Source organism: Pantherophis guttatus, chromosome 2 (genome assembly GCF_059756535.1).
Source record: "Pantherophis guttatus breed Tessera chromosome 2, ASM5975653v1, whole genome shotgun sequence".
Taxonomy (NCBI): Eukaryota; Metazoa; Chordata; class Lepidosauria; order Squamata; family Colubridae; genus Pantherophis; species Pantherophis guttatus.
Window position 1 is genome coordinate 134483313 of NC_142064.1, and position 21364 is coordinate 134504676.

The 21364-nt window shown below is 41.8% G+C and overlaps 1 protein-coding gene across 2 annotated transcripts in view; it reads left to right on the plus strand.

Moving 5' to 3' along the window:
- Positions 1 to 19825, plus strand: part of TSPAN31 (tetraspanin 31) — a 32856-nt gene extending 13031 nt beyond the window's left edge. Inside the window, exons 2-7 of one of the 2 annotated variants that reach the window (XM_034412199.3) lie at positions 336 to 503; positions 4237 to 4317; positions 6098 to 6238; positions 14505 to 14618; positions 15769 to 15866; positions 16974 to 19825. In XM_034412199.3, the coding sequence (XP_034268090.2) occupies positions 336 to 503; positions 4237 to 4317; positions 6098 to 6238; positions 14505 to 14618; positions 15769 to 15843 (579 nt within the window). In that variant the 3' untranslated portion in view covers positions 15844 to 15866; positions 16974 to 19825. Of the gene's footprint in view, positions 1 to 335; positions 504 to 4236; positions 4318 to 6097; positions 6239 to 14504; positions 14619 to 15768; positions 15879 to 16973 lie in introns of both variants that reach the window. The other variant, XM_034412198.3, reaches the window with a different exon arrangement.
- The last annotated feature ends 1539 nt before the right edge of the window (positions 19826 to 21364 follow it).

A 21364-nucleotide genomic window follows, 5' to 3' on the forward strand; every position in this document is an offset into this window, starting at 1 on the left:
TTTTATAGAATGCGGCCAGTTTTTCCACAGTCTGGTTGATGAGAAAGTCTTGTCATCAGCTGCAAAAACTAGAATGGTAATGATACTAAGCAGACGTTCAGGCCAGTTCCTGGAATTGGGTTAAATGGATTTATAATCCAAAGGAGGCTAGTTCATAGATGCAATGCTATGCTTGAGCTGAGATGAAAGCAATAATCGCAGTACAATATGTAGCATTTGGGAATGGAAATAATGCAACTTTATTGAAGAGAAAAGAAAAGCTAAATAGATTGGAATTGTTTGCAGTGTTTCTGATTTTTCCATCTTCCTAACCCCAAATCTTCCTTGTTTTCCAGCTGGTTGGTCTACTACTGATTGGTGTGGCTGCCTGGGGTAAAGGATTTGGGATTGTTCCCAGCCTCCACATCATCGGAGGGGTCATTGCCGTGGGCTTCTTCCTGCTTCTCATCGCCATCGTGGGACTCATTGGTGCTATCAACCATCACCAAGTCATGCTTTTCTTTGTATCTTTTTATGCTCTTGGCAGAATTTATTGCTTGTCTCCTGAAATCTACCTTGCAAAAATAGATATGTGAGAATTCCACTAGATGTCTCATTGGCATGACTGGAGTTGAAATTGCCAGTTATAATAAGATCCCCGATGGCGCAGTGGTTAGAATGTAGTATTGCACACTAACTCTGCTCATTGCCAGCAGTTCAATCCTCACCGGCTCAAGGTTGACTCAGCCTTCCATCCTTAAAATGACCCATATTGTTGGAGGCCAATATGCTGACTCTATAAACCTCTTAGAGAGAGACAGCTAATATGCTGACTCTGTAAACTATTCCGAGTGGTACAGTTTTGTTTCTTAGAAAGGTTGGTTGTTGTTTTTTTTTTTTAAAGGAATGGGGAATGACTTCAAAAGAACCTTTCGGAGTATTTCAAGGTCTTAGGGAGGGCTATAAAGCAGTATGAAGCGGTATATAAGTCTAAGTGCTATTGCTTTGCTATTGCTATTGTGGGCTGCCTAAATTAAAAATGAAAACTTGTGGCTGTTTAGATCTTGATGAGCTACGATTCCCATTGAACCCCTACTATGCTTGATGGGGGCTTATTTAAGGGATATGGGAGGAAGATAGATATGTTGGTGAAATACATTTGTAAGTTTTTCTCACATTCACTTGGGTACTTGAGACTACCAAATAGGTAATATTTTTTTCTTCTGTATTGAGAATAACAATACAGAAATTAAGCCTTGCCTTAATTCCAAGACTCTGCTCCAGTAGTTTCCTTCTGTATTTGTCATGGTATGGAAAGTGTGAATCTGTTGATGAAAATAACTAGTAAAGAATCCTGCCCTTGGGCAAGGAATTAAAATTTGATTATGATATAGTCCCTTCCAAACCTCAGATCATTGTAATATTAAGATAGGATTAAACCCTGCCGATATAAAAATGATGAATAAATCTGTGTCTGGGTAGAACTGTAGAACATTACAGCAGAAAATCTATTATAAAATAGTGCATGTAAACTTAGAAAAAAGAGGCCAGAAATAAACTGTATGTTTATGACAAATATCTGTATTGTCAGTCTCATCCCATAAACTTTCAGAATAAAAGTTCTGAAATATTGCAATAAAAGGAAAGGAATTTGGGGGGGGGGGCGCTATGGGATCTTTTAATTACTCTTTTTGGCAGGGAGGCAGAAAGCAAATTTTCTGAAGCTGCTCCATCTTTGGTTAATGGATAGATTCAGACTAGCCATTCCTTTGCATGATCTCCTGGAAGCAGAAGCTGAAATATAACCATGTATCATTAAAACAAATATATAAGCATAAACATTTCCTGAATTTAATGCTTTCATGCTGTCCCTTCTCCATCCATTTTTGCACTGTCCTAAATTGTCATATCCACTTTGGATGCAACAGATACCAGAATATATCCGGATGTACAAGGAGCAATCCGGCTTTATCACTAGAGATTATATTAGTGATAAAGCTGGATTGCTCCTCCTTTATTTTCATATTTATGTCGGCAAACCTATTGAATAGAAATTGTTAGTGTTCTTGGGATAGGGTAGAGTAGTTGGTGAGTCTGTTTTTAGAATTATATATTGTAACTGATTATTTGCTTTTGGGACACATGATTGTTATTCTTTGGTTCTGTAACATTCTTCTTGTAACTTCCATCTACTGTGCCAATGTCATTTGTGTTAAGAGTTTGCTGGATATGTAAAGGACTTAGTAGGATTACATTTTTGTAAGATGTTCGTTGCACTTTGATGATAGGGCGGGAGAAAGTATGGGGAACATAGAAGCAGCATTCTTGTTTCCCTGCAAGATTTTAACACTTACTCAGTGATGGATATATTGGTTCAAGTAGCAGCAGATTGTTGATATGACTGATGATTAATGACTTATAAAAAGAGTCGTTCAATATAACTTGATTAATGAGTTATGAAAAAGAAAGAAAAGAAACCTTGTCATCCATAAAGGGATACCATTGCTCTTCAGGATATAAGGAGGAGAGTTGATACAATCTCAGCAGTAGTGTGGTGGATGGAAGTTGGCTTGCCAAGTTTTGTTGAAGTCTCTTTTTCAGTAAATGGTCTGACAAAGGAAGACAGAAGCAGAGTTCATACAATACCATGATGTGGTTGATTTGGTTTTGGGTTTAGTAAATTGTGCACACCCAGTCATTGTAAATTATAAACCATTGTTTAAAGCTTAATTCAGGGATACACAGCTTATGTCACTTGAGGCTTTGGTCCAAAAGTAGCTAGAACCCAAAATTGAAATGAGATGGAAGTTTGGTGACAGCAGCTGAATTTTTAAGAGGTGAAATAAGTGTCCTATGGTGCTGCAATTTTTTAAAGTACCAGTTTGGATCCTTAAAATTCTTCCCAACTTGAAAATTTTCAAAACAGCGTATTAATTTTTGGCCCTACCCAATCCAGGGCTGTTGGGGCCCTAAAAGAGGACTGAAGGGCCACATTTGAGCCATAGATTTCATTTTTTTTGCACTCCTGCCTTTATGTTTTGTGGAAACCAACCAAGCTAATTAACATAGGAATCGAGACTGATTCTTGAGCTGCAGCTGGTTTTCCGAGTGGTACAGTTCTGTTTCTTAGAAAGGTTGGGTTGTTTCTTTTTTTCCAAGAAAAAGGAATGACTTCAAAATAACCTTTCAGAGTATTTCAAGGTCTCCGTATTTCTGCGCAGAGCTTAGTTATCAGCATTACCAAAACCACAAAAATCTGAGAAGAAGCCTTTTGAAACATTGTGGCTAGTTGCTGACCATTCAAAATCTGCTTACGAAGCACAACTCATGTTGTTTTATCGTAACACCCCTCCCACTTCCAACAGCAATGTCTGGGGTTTTTTTTTTGTGGATTTCTCAACAGAATTAGGCTGCTCATGAATGAAAGACAGGCAGTGTAAAGTGATATCAAGCAACTTCCTTATTTGCCCAGAAAACGTGAAATGAGAAATACTGATGTAAGGCAACAGGAAATAACAGTCAATGCTGCTGTGTGTGCCAAGACATTGCTGTCCCATACAAATTGTACTTTAAACCAAAAATAGTCACCTTTTGAGTTTAACTCAGCAATAGTTAACCAACAATGGGCTATACAAGAAAGGTTCTAGAAAAGCCAATGCCTTTTTCTTTTGCAATAATGGTGGAGAGGAAAATGTCAGCTGCAAAATCTGAACTGGTTTCTGGATTTTCTGGATTCTTATTTATATACGTGACCCTTGATTGATTTAAGAGTTTACTAATGAGAAGGGCAAAAATATCCTTCTGTGGCTGCCATCCTTAAGAAACCATTGCCACTCAGATTAGCCCTCTTGGTTAGATGAACAGTAGTTTATCTTCGTGAACAACAGCTTTGATTGTTTGAAACATCCTGTGTCCTAATGTTAAAAAAATGGCATTCCCAACAGGGGCGGATTTCAAAACCCGTCAGTACCAGTTCGCTTGTGGGTGCCCATGTGCAGAAGTGTCTGGGCAGGTGGGCGGAGCCTCCCGCCGCTGCTACCGATTTGCCCAATCCGGGGTTTAACCGGTACCAACCCACCACTGATTCCCAATCTTTCAAAAGTATTCCCACTTTAGTAACCTTCTTGGAAAAATCTATATTGATTTTGAGAATATTTTACTTTCTGTTAATTTTCTTCATGTAGACATCATTTTATCTGTAACTCAGTTTTATTTGCTGTATATTTTTCCTGAGTTGTTCCTTAACTGCATCTTCAGTATATGATCATTCTAGGGCTCATCTTTATTTTCCAGTTTGGAATTTCCTGTGCATGCCTGGCACTGAAGACACATAAGCAGGTAAGTCTGTCTGTCTGCCTGAGTTTCATTCAGTTTTTCTGGCTATATTTAGCCTGCACCGCAGCAAATTTACTTTCAAAAAATGGCGTTTTGTGTTTAGTCCCATCATTTAAACAAACAAAGGAATCAGAAATGGAGCAATTGGCCAGATATCCCAATCCCATGAGCAGGGTGAAGCTTGTGACTCCCATCCCATTTGCTTTAATCCCTTAGACCAGTGATGGCTAACCTTTTTGCCATCGCGTGCCAAAAGCGGGGGGAGTGTGGGGTGATCGCGTGCATGCGTGCCCACACCCATAATTCTATGTGCCCTGCCCGCCGCGCATTCGCATTACCCCCCCCGTGCTCCCCCCGCTTTTGCACTCCCCCCGCTTTTGGCATGTGATGGCATGGTGGGCCCAGTAGGCCCGTTTTTCATCCTCCCCAGGCTTCAGAGGCTTTCTAAGAGTCTGGGAAGGGCGAAAACAGCCTTCCCCACCCCCGTGGAGGCCCTCTGGAGGCTGGAAACAGCCCGTTTGCCGACTTCCGGTGGGCCCAGAGGCCCGAAAATCAGCTGGCCAGCATGTGCATACATGCTGCAGCTGAGCTAGGGCAACGCTTGCGTGCCCATCAATATGGCTCTGCGTGCCACCTGTGGCACGCTTGCCATAGGTTCGCCATCACGGCCTTAGACTTTTGATACAAATAGAGATACTGAATGTGGACGTTGTGATTTGGCAACTTCAAGGAAGGGAACTATTAGAACCATCCTTGTTGGGTCAACAAAAGTATAAGCATGAGGTAAATTCCCTCTTTGTTTTCCAAGCTTAGTAACAGGAAGACTTTTTTCTTCACCCAAGCAGCATATTAATCTTGCATATGTCTCTGAGTATGTGTGTGTGTTTAGCATGTCCTTTAGCCCAATTGTGTAGTTGTTTAATTGTCCACCCAGTTTTATATATGTCTGTGTGTGTGTGTGTGTAACCGCGTCTCTTCCTTTCTTGATACGAGTTGTTGCATGTTGGTTGCATTCACACAGTACCCTGAACCCAATACTTGGGTTGTGGTGCAGTGATTAACTAAATATAGTAGTTCTATTCATGGAATGTGCCGTGGCCAAACAAATCACATTAAGCAAAGATCTGTCGGTTTGTGCAACATGTTAAGATAATGACTGACTTCCCACAGCATAATGAACAGTAAACTACTGAACCATGTTTATTCTAGCATGTGGAACAAATGCAGCCTGTGGGTGCGTTTACTTTCTTTTCATTTAATTTCACTTCTGTCATTTAATTAAGTTTATATTTTGTGCAACTCCCTGTTCTTCAGTTGCATTAGACAGTTCCCAGAATTTCTTTTGTTGTGCCACTTGGGAATTCTGGAGTTATGCAATGTATCAGGAGGGAGACAGGTTGGAGAATATGCCTTAGCTGCTGTTTCACAGACAGTTCCATCAAGGTAGCTAAGTCATACAGGTGGCCCTTGATTTACGACCATAATTGAGCCCAGAATTATGGTCGTAGTTTGTTAAGCAGGTCACCATGTGACCGTGCTTGATTTTACATCCTTTTTTGACTTTGAATTCAGATATAAATAGTCCTGGGGAAGTTACTGTAAATTCAGTTGCTAAGGGACTGGCCATAAGTCAAGGACTACCTGTAGAAGATTAAAAATTTAGCTTTCTTAGCTATATGGACAAAAGTTAAGAAGCCCTTATGTCATGTCACTGAAAATTCTATTTTATGACACTGGCTTTCAAAGTCTCTCTCTTTTTCTCTCTCTCTCTCTCTTCTTCCAGGAAACTCTTTTGAGCGGTACCTGGAAATTACTGAATGAAAACACCAGGATATCATTGGAAAACAACTTAAATTGCTGTGGGTTATTCAACAACACTGAATCTGCTGAGCTATTTAAGAGCGATGTTGACAATTGCAGTGCAGTAAGTGTACACTTTGGGATTCTTTGCCCTATGGAAGAGATATTTAACTTGTAAACGATATATCCCCTAATTAAAGAGGTTTAATATGCTGGAAATGATGAGTAAGGATTAAGGTGCATTTGCTGCTTTGGGCTGTTGGCTCATTTCCTAAAGCATCCAATGCTGATACAAATCAGCTACAGTACCCAAGATAATTTTAAAAATAAGTTTCCTATGCACTGGAATTTGGCCGTATCTATTGCTTCAGCACAGGGAATTTTAAAGAAGAAACCATTCCCAATTTCTAATGTATGGTAGCTATACTTGTAACTGAAAAATGAAACATGCTATAGTAAAACCTTTCCTTTGAGAAAATGATACTTAGAGAACTAAAAAGATTTCGCATTGAATTCATCTAGATCAGTGGTTCTCAACCTGTGGGTCGTGACCCCTTTGGGGGTCGAACGACCCTTTCACAGGGGTCGCCTAATACCATCGGAAAACACATATTTTCAATGGTTTTAGGAATAATTTTATGGTTGGGGGTCACCACAACATGAAGAACTATATTAAAGGGTCGCAGCATTAAGGAAGGTTGAGAACCACTGTGTCAGGTTTCGATGTCGTCTCAAATAAAATAAATTGCATTTCCAAACAAATAGTCTTTCAAGAAATCTTTCATTTTATTAAGCACGACAACCTGTCCCCGATTGTGGCGTAGCCAACACTGACTTCCTGACCCCAAACCTTCCCTTTCCGTTCCCCAATTCTCTGCGTCTCATTGGCCCTCTTCCAAATCACTCTCCCCATATCTACTACTTCAGCTCCCAGGAATGTTCCCCCCTCCCATCTCATCTCCTAGGGGATATTATCTTCAGGGAAAATAAGTAAGTGAGAAGTCAAGCGTCCTCTTGCCAACTGCCCCCTCTTCTTCTTATGTCAGCACTAGAATAAATGCAGGTTGAAGTGCTGACACACTGATCTAGATGTAAGATGCAAAATATATGTAAGAAAAACAGTTCTAGTTTAGTGACCATTCGAAGTTAACAATGGCCCTTAAAAAAAGGTAATTTATGACTGCTTTTCATACTTATAACCATTGCAGCATCCCTATGGTCATGTGATCAAAATGCAGACATTTGGCAACTGATTCATATTTATGATGGTTGCAGTGTCCCAGAGTCATGAGATCAGCTGTTGCAACCTTCTGGACAAGGAAAATCAATGGGGAAGCCAGATTCAGCTAACAACCGTGTTACTGATTTAGTAACCGCAGTGATTCACTGAACAACGGTGGCAAGAAAAGTCATAAAATGGGCCAAAACTCACTTAACAACTGTCTTGCTTAGCAAGGGAAATTTTGGGCTCAGTTGTGGTTTGTAAGTGGAGGACTACCTGTAATATGGGCTGTAGCAATAGAAAACCCAACGATTCTTCAATATTTTCCCCACCCTTCATGCTTTTACTCTTCCTAGTTTTTCACCACCCTAAAGATAAGACTTTCCACCTCAAGTCCTTCCAGATTATTCCCATGTAATTCCCATCTGGCCCAGCAAAGTGTGTCATACAAGATGCAGCGATTTATTTATTTATTTATTTTTAGTTCCTTTGCTTGTGGCTCATTTCCTCCTCCTTCGGCGGTCTAGATTTAAAAACAGAAATCTCTTTTCTGTTCTTAGGCTCCTTCACTTGAGGTAATTATCTAAATTGCCATCTCCAGCTGTGTATCTCTGAATGGGATTAGGGGGATCTACAGCATTATTGCCTCATTTCACGAGGGGGAGGGACCCCAGGACGGCCATTTCAACAGGCCTACTTGTTCCCCACTTTTGCTTCAAGCGGTCGTGACTAAGAATATTGTCCGGCTAAACATTTTAGGAAAGATTCACAGAGAACCAAGCAAACTGTGTTTTTAGGAAAGCTTGTCTGCCTTTTAGGTTTTCTTAGTAAGGGCTCATCGGAACTCAAATTGAAACATCCTGGATAAGAGTATCAGCCATTCATTAAAAATGGGCTGTTCTGTCTACCTGTGTGAGCATTTGTCCCTATATGTTATTGCTCTGTACAAAGTACCAGGCATGACATAAAATAATAATCTTCCTTTCCAGCAATTTTTCAGCAGGGGTGATTCTCCTCTATTCAATAGAAAGATTTAAAAGAAGGCTGGGCAATGCGTTTGGCAGCCGGGCCCAGCAGTGCTTACATACCGTATTTTTCGGAGTATAAGACGCACCTACCTTTTTTGGTGAGGAAAAGAAGAAAAAGAAATCTCCTTCTGCCTCTGCCCAATTTTGCCTCATTGCAGCAAACAGGCTGCTTTACTTTCAGTTTCGTTTTCAGCATAGCTTGATTAGCACAAGGGGAAAAAAATCTGCTCCAGCAGTTTACCTTTTTGTAGCAAGCAGCAGAGCCGGTGCAAAACAGCTGAGAGCAAATCAGCTGAGAGTCGGGAGGCCAATCCAATCAACTTGTGCTAATTAGGCTGTGCTGAAGCTGAAAGGAGCTGTTTTTTCTTGCTGTTTGCTTGCAAGAAGGTAACTGCTGCGAGGCACAGGCCAAAGGGTGGGGGCCAATGGGTGGGCGGTGCTACATTCGGTGTATAAGACGCACCTAAATTTTTAATCCCTTTTAGGGGGGGAAAAGGTGCCTCTTATACTCCGAAAAATGTGCTAACTGGACCTGATGTACTCTTTAAGTATTTATTATTCACAATTGTATGTTAAATTCACTCAGATTGCAAGACTGTAACTGTTTTATAGTAAGCAAGGTTTCTTTTCATCATGATTAGTGCATCACAATAATCTAAGGCAGTGTTGGCGAAGCTTTTTGGCACTGAGTGCCGAAACGGGAGCGCGCACACGGGGTGGGAGCACCGGAAACCAGAAGAGCAGCTCCCTGGCATGTAGGCACAGTTCCTGGTTTCCAGCATGCGCATGCGCACCAGTCACCTGGTCTTACGGTTTCTGGCACGCATGCGCACCCGAAGACCAGCTGGCCAGTGCACATGCACACGCCGGAAACTGGAAGCTCAGCTTCCCGGCGTGTGCATGCGTGCCAGGAAGCTGCTTTTCCAGTTTCTGGTGCTTCCCCGCGCGCCGGAACCCAGAATAGCAACAGGCGGTGGTTGCCGTGCCCAGAGAGATGGCTCTGTATGCCAATTCCGCCACGCATACCATAGGTTCGCCATCACGGATTTAAGGGTTGGAGAACATATTTTGAATTTTGAAAGCATGCATCGTATTCACTAATTTCTGCTAGTACAAAGTATATATTTATCAGAAAGGCCTTCCTAAGGGCCCAAATCTATTGCCACCCTAAAAGATGCAGCTGAAGGATGCTGTTTTCCTTTGCAATGTGCTATCCTTCCTTTTTAAGGAACTTTGTTTTAAAGTTAATTAAAAGCAGCTTGTTAGCAAGACATTACCTTCTATTCCATAAGAGATGGGCTTGGTTATATAATTACATTATTTGTATACTATCTATTCTCAAAGACTCTGGGTGGCTAACAATCTCATTTTTAAAAGAAAATGACATCCAGAAAGGGAAAAAAAATAGTCTAAATTATACATCAACAAAAATAACAAAATCAAAAATATAAAAAAATCCCAGAAAATAAGGAGTCATGCAGTTGCAATCCTCACCTTATAGGCATGATGGTGAACCTATGGCACGCGTGCCCAAAGTGGCACATAGAGCCATGTTGCCTGGCACATGTGGCATCACCTGTTCCTCTTCTGGATTTCTGGTGCGCATGCGTGCATGACGATCAGGTGGCCTTTTTGCATGTGGCAGTGCTGGAAACTAGAAGAGCTGGTCTTCCGTTTTCCTGTGTGAGCATGCGTGTGGCCAGCTGATCGTCGCGTGCACATGAGAAACCCGGAAGAGTAGCTGTCTGAAACCGGAAGTTTAGTAGCTGAAACCGGAAGTTCATTTTTTGCGGGGGGCGCATGCACCCTGGACAGCTCCTCTTCGGCACTCGGTGCCAAAAAGTTTTGCCATCACTGCCTTATAGCATAACTTTCTTCAGAACAGTCAATAGTAGTTGTGCTCCCCCAATTCTAGTCTCTCCATGTCATTCACAAGTGCAACCAATGCAGTTTCCATGCTATGCCCTGGCCTATAACCTGACTACTAAGTGTCTAAATACGATTTTCTCTAGATTCTCTGGTCTTGCAGAGCCACTACTTTCTCTAGAATCTTTCCTAGGTTATAGATTATCCAAAACAGTCAAATCAAAGTCAATGCTCCTTGAACAGAGGACAGACAGGCATAGGTCCTCACTTAGAGAAGAATTGATTACTCTTCAAATGGAACTTTCTGCCCCTTTATGGGGGGCCCTAACCAGCCCTGAGGGACAGGCATCTAACCAAGAAGCAGTGAAGATGACATTCAGATATTTCCTCAAGATTCAAAATGATCCCAGATCATATCACAAGATTCGAAGTTCAGTCACCTTCATTCTCCCAGAAATATAATTGCTCTGGAATCTGGCTGACTATCTACAAAATACCACAATAATTCTTTATAACAGCCATTGTAATGGTTGTGACTATCTTTCCCTAAGAGGATCAAGTCGTTTTAAAAAGGGCCACAGTATTAAAGGTACAGATTTGTTTATTTTTATTTGTTTCACACTCTTCAGCATCTTCAGTAAGGGACTTGGGTCAATGGGCCTTTTTCCACTGAGGAGGTGGTTCCATCATAGAACTCCCCAGCAATCATAAAGCAAATTCTCCACAACAGGCAAAGGCCATGGGTCAGATCATATTGAGACAAAGTACAAATCTAATGTGCGTTTTTTTCATATGCATTAGGCCCGTAGTTGTCATGGCAATCATTTACTCCTGACTCCTACCACGACCCTTGTCAAGGAAAGGCAGGTTGAAATCTCCCAAAACTACCAGCTTGGGGTACTTCATCTCCACCCTACCAATAAGGTCTAGTTCAGGGGTGGGCAAATGTGGCTCTTTTACAACCTGTGGACTTCAACTCCCAGAATTCCTGAGACAGCCAAGCTAAGCTGTCTCAGGAATTCTGGGAGTTAAAGTCCACAGGTTGTAAAAGAGCCACATTTGAGGTCCCCTGGTCTAGTTAGTACGACTGACATGAATGCTGTGATGTAGGTATAGTGGAGGAATGGTACAGGAGGAGTAAACCCATTTGGCACAAGGATTGGCACCTAGCTATTTGCAGTGTCGTGCCACTTGATACTGACAGAATCTACCCAGCTTTCTGCATCTAAGGACTCCCGCTGGTTGCAAACTCAAAATCCAGGACTGGCAGCTTTCCACGAGAAGAACATGACCTCCTCCGCTTAGGTTTCAGTGATGCAAACAAGAAGTGTCAGGCATCCTTATTTATTTATTAAACTAATTTATCTGCCCAACTCTCATACACTGATTTTAATAGATATTTATTGGTTCGATTTATTTATTGGTTCGATTTATATGCCGCCCTTCTCCGGAGACTCAGGGCAGCTTACAATGCGTTAAGCAATAGCCTTCATACTTTTGTATATACCTGCTTAGTAGGGCTTTCGGGGCCCCCCTAAGCGGTGTTCTTTTTTATACAAAATCAGCTTATTGCCCCCACAATCCGGGTCCTCATTTTACCTATCTCGAAAGGATGGAAGGCTGATTATATTAAATAATTATAGACAGAGCTGTCAATAGCAGCAGCCAGAGTTTGGGTTCCAGCAATCTGGCTTTTAGAATGAGAGCTGGAAGCTGGAAAAGGGAGTGACAATTGAAGAGATCAAGCATTTCTTTTCTGAGTATGGTTCATCTTCACCCTACTGCCATACTTCCCATTTGCCTATCACAACTGCAATCTCATTCCTCCACAGTACTCCCATACACAGTGAAGATGATTAGGGGACTGGAGGCTAAAACATGATGAGCAGTTGTGGAACCTGGATATGTCTAGTCTAATGTAGTGAAGAAGCAGGAGTGACATATCAGCAGTCTTCCAATATTCAAGGGACAGTCACAACGAAGACCTATTCTCCAAAGCACCTGAGGGCAGAACAAGAAGTAACAGATAGAAGCTTATCAAGGAGAGGACAAACCTATAACTAAGTAGAAATTCCCTGACAGTGAGAACAATTAATTAGTAGACAGGCTTGCCTCCAGAAGTTGTAGATGCTCCATCACTGAAGGCTTTTAAGAAGAGATTGGACAGCCATTTGTCCAGAATGGTATAGGGCCGTGATGGCGATAGGGACGTGTGCCACAGGTGGCACGTGGAGCCCTCTCTGTGGGCACGCGAGCCGTTGCCCAGCTCAGCTCCACCCTACATGCGCGTACGCCTCCTGCCAGCCAGCTGATTTTTGGGTCTCTCCCACGCATGTGCAGGAAATGCGCGTGCATGTGAGGGGAGCGTGGGGGGGGGTGCAGTGTGCCCCCACACAGCCCATTTTGGGTCTAGCAGGCCTCCCTGAAGCCTTCTGGGACGGCCCGTTTTTGGTCCCAGGAGGCTGCAAGGAGGCCTGCTAAGCCCAAAATGGGATGGGGCGGGTCAGATGCCCATGTGCGGGAGGGAGGGGTGCGGGGGGTGTCACACGCACATTGCATTATAGGTGCAGGCATGCGGGTGCACTGTTGTGCACACACCCACCCACCCACACACACACACACACTTTCAGCACGTGACAACAAAAAGGTTAGCCATCACTGGTATAGGGCCTCCTGCTTCAGCAGGACATTGGAGTAGAAGGCCTTCAAAATTCCTTTTATACTGTTACATTCATGCTGGTCTATATTCCGATTTTTAAAAAAACCCTCTGCCATCTAGCACAGAACCACAATCAACCACAGTTAACTGTGAGCTGATTCAGCCCTTCAAGCACCCCATTCATCTTTTACCATGTCCACAGCACACCTACATATCTAGCCTCCTCCCCAACTGCTCACACAACCTATTCTCACGAGAGGCAAGGAGCTACTCAAAAATTAGATGACCTATTGACTAATATGAACCTCACCCAAATTCTAGACCCAACTTTCTAAATTGTTCCAGATCACATTCTTGTTCTAGTCTCTGTTAAAGGGTCCATACCTTTTTAGATAGTCATTCTCTTCCAAACCAGCCTCCAGAGCAATGCTGATGGTAGAGGGAAAGTCTAACTAGCAACTCACAATCACTACCATCAGTTACCAACCCAGAGCATCTACAGTTATCGTAGTACTTTCTTTGGAGGTTCTGTTCGCTTCTGCTGCCATAAATTCAGGCATACCAAAGATGAACAAGGAAACCCCAAATCTGAGGTTCTCTGGACTTCCAGCACTTGGAATTAATCAGCCCTCAAGAAGCTGAGAAAGAGGTCCCTGGTTCAGGCTAGGTTGCAAATTCAGGTGGTTGGGCTGCATTCCCTTTTGGATAATGTCAGCAGGATCAAAAACATTCTTAAGACAAAAGCCGTGTTACTGTGTTATTTATGTGTCCTTATATTGTGCGTTTCGTAGTTTTACAAGTATTTTTCAAACAAGCTCATCTTCTTTAGAACAGACTGTCCAGGATTAAATTCAAAGCAGAATGCATATGGGATGTGAATTCCTGCAAGCGTTTTAGATGCAGCAAATGAGTGGGCCTGAAGAGTTCCGCTTCTTCCATTGTGGTTCTGTTCAGATATGCTGAACTACATCTTTTGACAATGCTGCCAGAGGAGTTAACAGTGGAGAGTCAAGTTTGGCAGGGCTCTATCCATTGTATTTTATTTTATAAGTATGCAACTTCCATTCACAGAGACTCTTCCCATCCTGCTTACAATCTTTTTGGTCTGTTGCCTTCTGGCAGAAGATACAGAACAATGAAAACTCGGACCGCACGTTTTCTGAATAGTTTTTATCCCAGAGCTATCATTGCACTCAACAATGAACTAAAGGGCCACCATCAGTGAGCTGTTGGACAGCATTACTTGGTCTGTTGTGTGGATATTTGGGTGGTTTAGGGGTGGGGAATTGTGGTGGGTGGGAGTATGTTTGGAGATTGTTATGTGTGTTGGACCTGGTCTTTGGGTATTAAGTGAATTTCATTGTATGGGTATACTGTTTATACACGTACAATGACAATAAAGTTGTTGTTGTTATTATTATTATTATTCTGTGTAGAAATAACTTGGTAGGGTCATCTGCCATTTTCACCAGCTTCAGAGGAAGAGCAATCCAATTCTTAGTGAAGTCCAATTTTTGATTGCTGCTAATGGTGTCTGCAAATAGATAAAAGGTTTCTGGTTGTCTCTTACAAATGGGGAATACAGAGTTACACTGCATTTTGTCGCCTCATGCAGCCATGCACAAAATCAAAGTCTGGATGCTACAAATGTGGTGTCGTGCTGATGGAACATGCCGATGAGGCTTTGAAAATCCTTGGTGGAGTTGGACTCTTCTTCAGTTTCACAGAGGTAACTATGTCTATGAAACGAAACGAAAGCAGGGGCTACTTAGCCTCTAAGGCTAAGGGGCTATCAATGTAATGATTTTAAATTAGGTGTTTTAAATTTGGGGGGTTTTAAATTTGAGCCGAAACTATTTAATAATTTTAATTATTTTTAATTGATGTTTGTCTTTGTGCTTTTAATAGGCTGTACACCGCCCTGAGTCCTCCGGGAGAAGGGCGGTATAGAAATAAAATTATTATTATTATTATTATTATTATTATTATTATTATTATTATTATTATTATTATTATTATTATTATCATCATCATCATCATCATCATCATCACTTAAGTCAGGCCTGTCAGGCTGGCGGCCCGCGGGCCGGATGCGTCACGTGCAGGCCATGCCCATCCCAGCTCCGCAAAGGCCAACGTCCGGCCTGTGACACGATCGAGTTTGACACCTGTGATTTAAGTGTTTGAAATGTCCCCTGATCTCAGAGGGGATTTTATTTATTTACTTATTTGTATCCCGCCTTTATTTTTTTTATAAATATCTCAAGGCGGCAAACATATCCAACATATCTTCCTCCTCTTGTTTTCCCCATAACAACAATCCTGTGAGGTAGGTTGTGCTGAGAGAGTGTGACTGTCCTAAAGTCACCCAGCTGACTTTTCATACCTACGGCAGGACTTGAACTCACAGCCTCCTGCTTGCTAGCCTGGTGCCTTAACCACTGCATCAAACCGGCTCCTCTCGATACAACCAAGTAACATTAAAATCTACCCCTTTGATAATTACACATCAAGGATAAGCTGTAGTTCCTACATCTCTATAAAGTTTGGGTGAATAGCTACTTTTTAATTTAGGGTTGAAATGGAAACGACGTTTGAATTAATTTGGCATCTTAAGGGAGGGCATTCCAGAGCTGATAGACAAAAACGACTTCCTTTAAAAGCAATGGACCACAACTCCCAAATTCTCAGCAAAGATCATGTTGCAAAGGAAGTTCTATGAATTTAACTCTGAAAGCTGAAAAGGGTTCTCACCATATATTTGAGACAGTTTTGATCATGGCAAATTATTTCCTAACCATTCATAAAACAAGCATGTTGGGATGAAGGAATGAAATCTTGTAATTGGATTTATTTTTTTATTTTTTTTTGCCTTTCAGATCCTTGGAGTATGGCTTGCAATGCGTTACCGAAACCAGAAGGATCCCAGAGCCAACCCCAGTGCCTTTTTATAGTTCTTTCTCCTACCACCTTCCAGGTTTCCTTTTTAGTTAGTCACTTCTTGCTTATTTAAGGCCTCCCATTTCCATCACTTGGTTGCCAACCACTCTCGCAAGGCCCTATGAGGGTGAATTTTGCCTTTATGCCAAAACGCTGATAGGATGAAACAGCAAGCAAAGATCTCATCCATGACATGAAGCCTTTGGCATGTGGCAAAGGGACCCAGTACTGGAAGAAAAAGGCAGACATTAGTTGGTATCACGTTAAGATAGTGAAAAAAAAAATCATTTTATTGACTCATGTAATTGCTGCTCATAACTACAATCATTTTGGTGTTTTTAAAATTTTTGCATTATCGTACCCGTGTTTTTTAAAAAATAGATTTTCCCTAAAGCTGCTTTTTTCCCCCACAAATGTTTTCATCTTGACAAGGTGAAGTGCTTTGTCTTACCTTTTAAGCAGCAGAGGCAACAATTGTCCCATAAAATTACTTTCCACCAGGTTTGCCTTCCCAATTTGTGTTTCCTATGGTCAAACACAGTAGACACGAGTGCTATATGAAGCAGCTCTGGGGAAAGATTTAGTTTAAACAAGCATGATATATGTCTTATTTTAGGATTTTTTTTTTTTTACAAGCTGAAATTGAAATTAACCTAAATTCAGAATTTACAATCATATACTTAGGCTGCCCCTTTTTAAGGAGGAAGGTCATAATCTGCCTAAAACTGACCAGAGAACTCACTTACTCATAGTGTAATCACCATTACATCTTTAAAAATTCTTAAAACTGGCATGAAGGTGATTTCTCTGAAAACCTATACACCTTTGGAACAAAAGGAACTTGAGTGATACCAGCCTTGAGTTTTGGATCCCAAGTTCCCTTTGCAATATTCTTCCTGTGGTGGAGGATGAAGACTTGAAACTGTTGTGTGCTGGTGATCTAGGTATGTCCTATCCTGTTCAGTTGTTTCCCCTATATTCGATGGTTGTGAGTAAGGATGTATGTGAGGATCTTAGCTAACCCCCATTGGGGATTCCGTTGTTTGAACTCTAGCCCGCCTGTGTAGTAGCCCCTCCCCCTGCTTCCGGTTTCAGCCCGCTATCATTCTCATATGCAATTTCTTTTGTTCTACTTTTTAACAAGGGAAGCTGCGGCTGAGCACAAGCATGTTACACATTAACACTGGGCTTTGTATAGTATTAAGTGAGCTAGATGGCAGCCTAGGAAAGATGGTTGCCATGCTGTCGCGTCTCTTGTCAAGAAAGGTCCTAGTGAAGCTCCTACAGAAGCGTCCTTTCAAAGCCAGATCTTTCGAGGACGGAGATTGGAAGGACCCGTGCCTTCAAGATGAAAAGCAGAAGCACGTTCCCTTTTAACGGGGAAAGAAAACACGGACTGCTTTCTCTTTGATGAATATGAATGTCTTCTAGTGAAACCTTGAATGTTTCATAGGCTGCGCCCTTATTACATGCACCCGTACTATTTATTTATAGATTAGGGAATGTCTCATAGTGGCATATTTTGCGAGCAAGTACTTATACCAGACAGGTGGAAATAGCTTGGCAAATTCTTCTCAACTCCTAAAGCTATAGCTGGTCCTCTTGAAGTTATCATCCTGGGTGACAACGTAGCATTAAATGGTAGAGATAAGCCCCAAAACACTTTTCTGCCTTTTGTGAAACAAGTGTGGATTGAGAAAGATTGATCATTCTCAACTGCTTTTTTCTTTTCTTTTCTTTTCTTCTTTTCTTTTCTTTTCTTTTTTGAGCTAGGGTTACAACTCCAGTCAAATGTTGAGATGGGGAAAAAGTGGGAGGAGATCATTGTAAACATTTGATGTGTACTCTATCCTCCTGAGGATTACAAAAGTTGGCTAATAATAGAATGCAATTACGAATGAATGACAAATAACTGAGATCATCTAAAAAGCAAGCACCTGGAGTGAGGTGCATCTTTACAGATTTCCTAAATTCAAGATAAATCAATAAAAAAAAATAGTGGCCATTTGCAGCTCCTGAAGGAGCATTATCTGAGAGTGAGGCCCTCTCCCACACCCCGAAAATAAGAGCTGGTGTGAGTTGCACAAGGGAGACATCACGAAAAGAACCTATCCTGGAGATTCCAACAACTATAAAAGTGAATCATGAAACAGATTCTGAGCCATTCTAAGTCAAGGTTAACATGAACACCTTCAATTATGCTCAGGACTCAACTGGCAAACCAGAGAACTTTTAGTACAGGCTTCACATGATCTTGTACCTTGTACTTGTTAGGGTTAGGTGCGATTTTTGTAGAGTCTGTAAAAAGTGTGTCTTGATGGACAAGTTGCAGGAGTTAAAACATGAAGTAACAACACATTGGTAACTTGTCATCAAACCTGACCAACCTGGGAAAGGTGCAACTAGTTTAGCTGTAACTACATGGGTGCACTCACCTCACAGGAGAATCCAGTGACATTTGAAGTTCGAGGAGTACTCCCAGCCTGGGAACCTGCTCTTTCAGGGAACTTTATCTAAATTATAGGCTGATCTCGGTCTCCATCTTCAGTTTCCCATTTGAAAACTCGTTTGGATTTAATTTCGGATTGTTCCTGTTCACTGACTTGCATTATTGAATTGACAGGAACTAGTTCCTTTCTTGGAACTGAATAATGAGCAATAGAGGTGTAGGTTAACATCAGCTGGGAATACCCTTCCAAAACTCACACACACACACACACACACACACACACACACTGGTTTCATCCTGACAAATATAGGGAGCAAGATGGAAGTCTACCAGAGATCAAGAGGCAACCCCAATTAATACCTCAGCATCACCTTCTGGATGTGGAACAATTAGAACCATGGTAAAATAAGAGTCTAATTTTACCCTATAGTGCAGAAAGTCTACCCTACAGTCCACTACACGCTGTAGTGGTGATAGCAAAAGTGGGTACAGAACTAGTAGGGCTATACTCCCATCAAAGTTCCAGAAGGGTCTACAGTAGGTCTCTAGGACAACTTTGCCATGGCCAACCCACTGCAGCCAACTCGTTGTGGGACAACTCGCCATGGAACAAGAGTTACACTAACATCAAAATTGTGGAATAGAATTGTTACAGAATGCAAAAAGAGGAACAAAATGAAATGTGAATGACAAAAATATTTTTAAAAATTATTTTAAGTAATGAAATTGAATTGAATTGTCCCATGGTGAGTTATCCTGTGGCAAGTTGTCCCAGGCTGAGCTAGCCATAGTGAGTTGATCGCGGCAAGATGGCCCTGGTGAATTGGCTGCAGCAATTTGTCCCATTCTGTTCCAGATCAGGTGAAAAACCCAGGCGACCGGGGGTATTTTTAATTCTACAATCTGGCTGAAAGCTTGATATTCATCCAGAAAAATCGATTATTATTTAGCTGCATCTAGAGCTACAAGGCCACTACATTCTTCATCACAATAGTGATGGAATATTGAGACTGGCCTATAATTCTACAAGTTTCCTGGGTCAAGAGCATGTCTCTGCTATAAAAGATCTTAGGATGGTCTCCATTAGGCAGGGAGACGACTTTTTTAAGCAGGAACTGGCCACCATTTTAGCAGCCTTTACATACTGGGGAAGGGTGCTGGCAGTCTACTGAGCTACATTACTCGCAGGAACTGATTGAAACAATTCAACATGCACTTTATATAAGGTGGCAAGTGAAAACTGGACTGTAGCCATGGTTGACTTATCCTGTTTACCTTAGAGGAAGGGTTAGACAGATACCATGCATTAAACACACAAAATGGAGTTTACAGGCTATTTCTCTCAATCCACCTTTTTCGCTAGGGACTATTTTGGCCCTGCAGTGGTGGTTGATAAGGAGGGTGACGGAAAGAACCTATCAGAAAATAGCAATCTGATGTATTCAGAGCTGCCTACGGCTTTTAAGATCTACATACTTTTCCCATCATGTACACATGGAACTGCTCCTGTTGTGACAGGCAATTTAAATAAATTCATTTCTGTCCAATGCAGGTCTTGAGCGTTTTTCTTTAGTACTTGCTACTTTACTACCTTGGGGAAAGGAATGGCAGCAGTGTTAGAAAAGGTTAGGTAGCGATATGTTCTGTAAAGGAAACTGCTCCGAGGCATACTGTCCTCAATGCTGGTGCTTACAAATAATAATAATAAAAAAAATCAGCCTTCAGTCATCTTGCTCTACTGAAAACCAAAACCCTTAATGTTAGAGCTTTTGAAAATTCAACCCTGCTTCATTATTCCTCCCAGCAAGTAGTAGCATGCCCCTTTGACTTAAGAGCTAGTAGAGGCTGACCAAGAATTAAGCGATAGCCCTGAAGGACAGGTAGGTGGAATTTCTGCATTCGATCTATCAGGAGCCAGTAGATTGGCCTTACTAGTTCAAATCTTAAGATTCCTACAGCCCAGCATTCTTATTTCACAAGGCAATCGTGGGGGCCTCCAGGAACTTAGAAGCCAAGTTAAGAAGACAATGTGTCGGGGTTCCAAGTAACACCCCCAACAAAAGACTCCGAGGCTTGAAGTTCCTCAAAGTTCCATTTTATTAGAGATGTCATATTGGCACATCTGGGAAAACTCGAATCTGAAAGCTTCTAGGTTTTCCCCACCCAAAGGAAAGTCCAAGTCCCTGCCTAGCACCCACATGTCCATCACATGGTCCAATCAAAGCACCGTCCCAACTGGAGATGCCTCCCAGACACAATCCTCCAGGTGCAGGACAAGATGTCCTTGACTCTCTGAGAAAGGAATGTTATTATGACTATATATCACCCTTGCTCCATATAATCCCCCCTCCCAGTTTCCCACAGCACTAAATGTGGCAGGCCTGAAGGCCCAATGCAAAAAATGGCTTCCAGGCCTGACACAATGGCTTTAAGCTTATTTTTCATCCTAATTATGAAACACTGGGATGTCTTACAAACATGGGATTGATCCTAAAAGGATATTGTGGTTTCTAACCAGGGGAAGGGGGTCTGTTTTTACTTTACAGGTAGTCCTCGACGTACAACAGTTCATTTAGTTCAGTTACAATGGCACTGAAAAAAGTGACATGACCATTTTTCACTTACGCCCATTGTGACATCCCCATGGTTATGTGATCAAAATTCAGATGCTTGGCAACTGACTCATATTTATGACAGCTGCAGTGTCCCGGGGTCACATGCTCACCTTTTGACAAGCGAAGTCAAGGGAAGGGAAGGCAGAGTCACTTAACAACCGTGTTACTAACTTAACTGCAGAGATTCACTTAACTGCGGCAATCAAGGACGTAAAATGGGGCAAAACTTACATAACAAATGGCTCACTTAGCAATAGAAATTTTGGGCTCCATTATGGCCCTGAGGGACTTACCTGTGCTTTATTTATTATACACTGCCTATCTCACTGTGTAAGTGACTGAGTGGCTGACAAGTCAAAAGACCATTAAAATCCTTACAAAAATATCAAAAGGACAGAAGGAGCATTCTCAAACCACCAACCACTGCCAAGACTACATACCATTATTGGATCCCCATGTTAGCAGTACCAG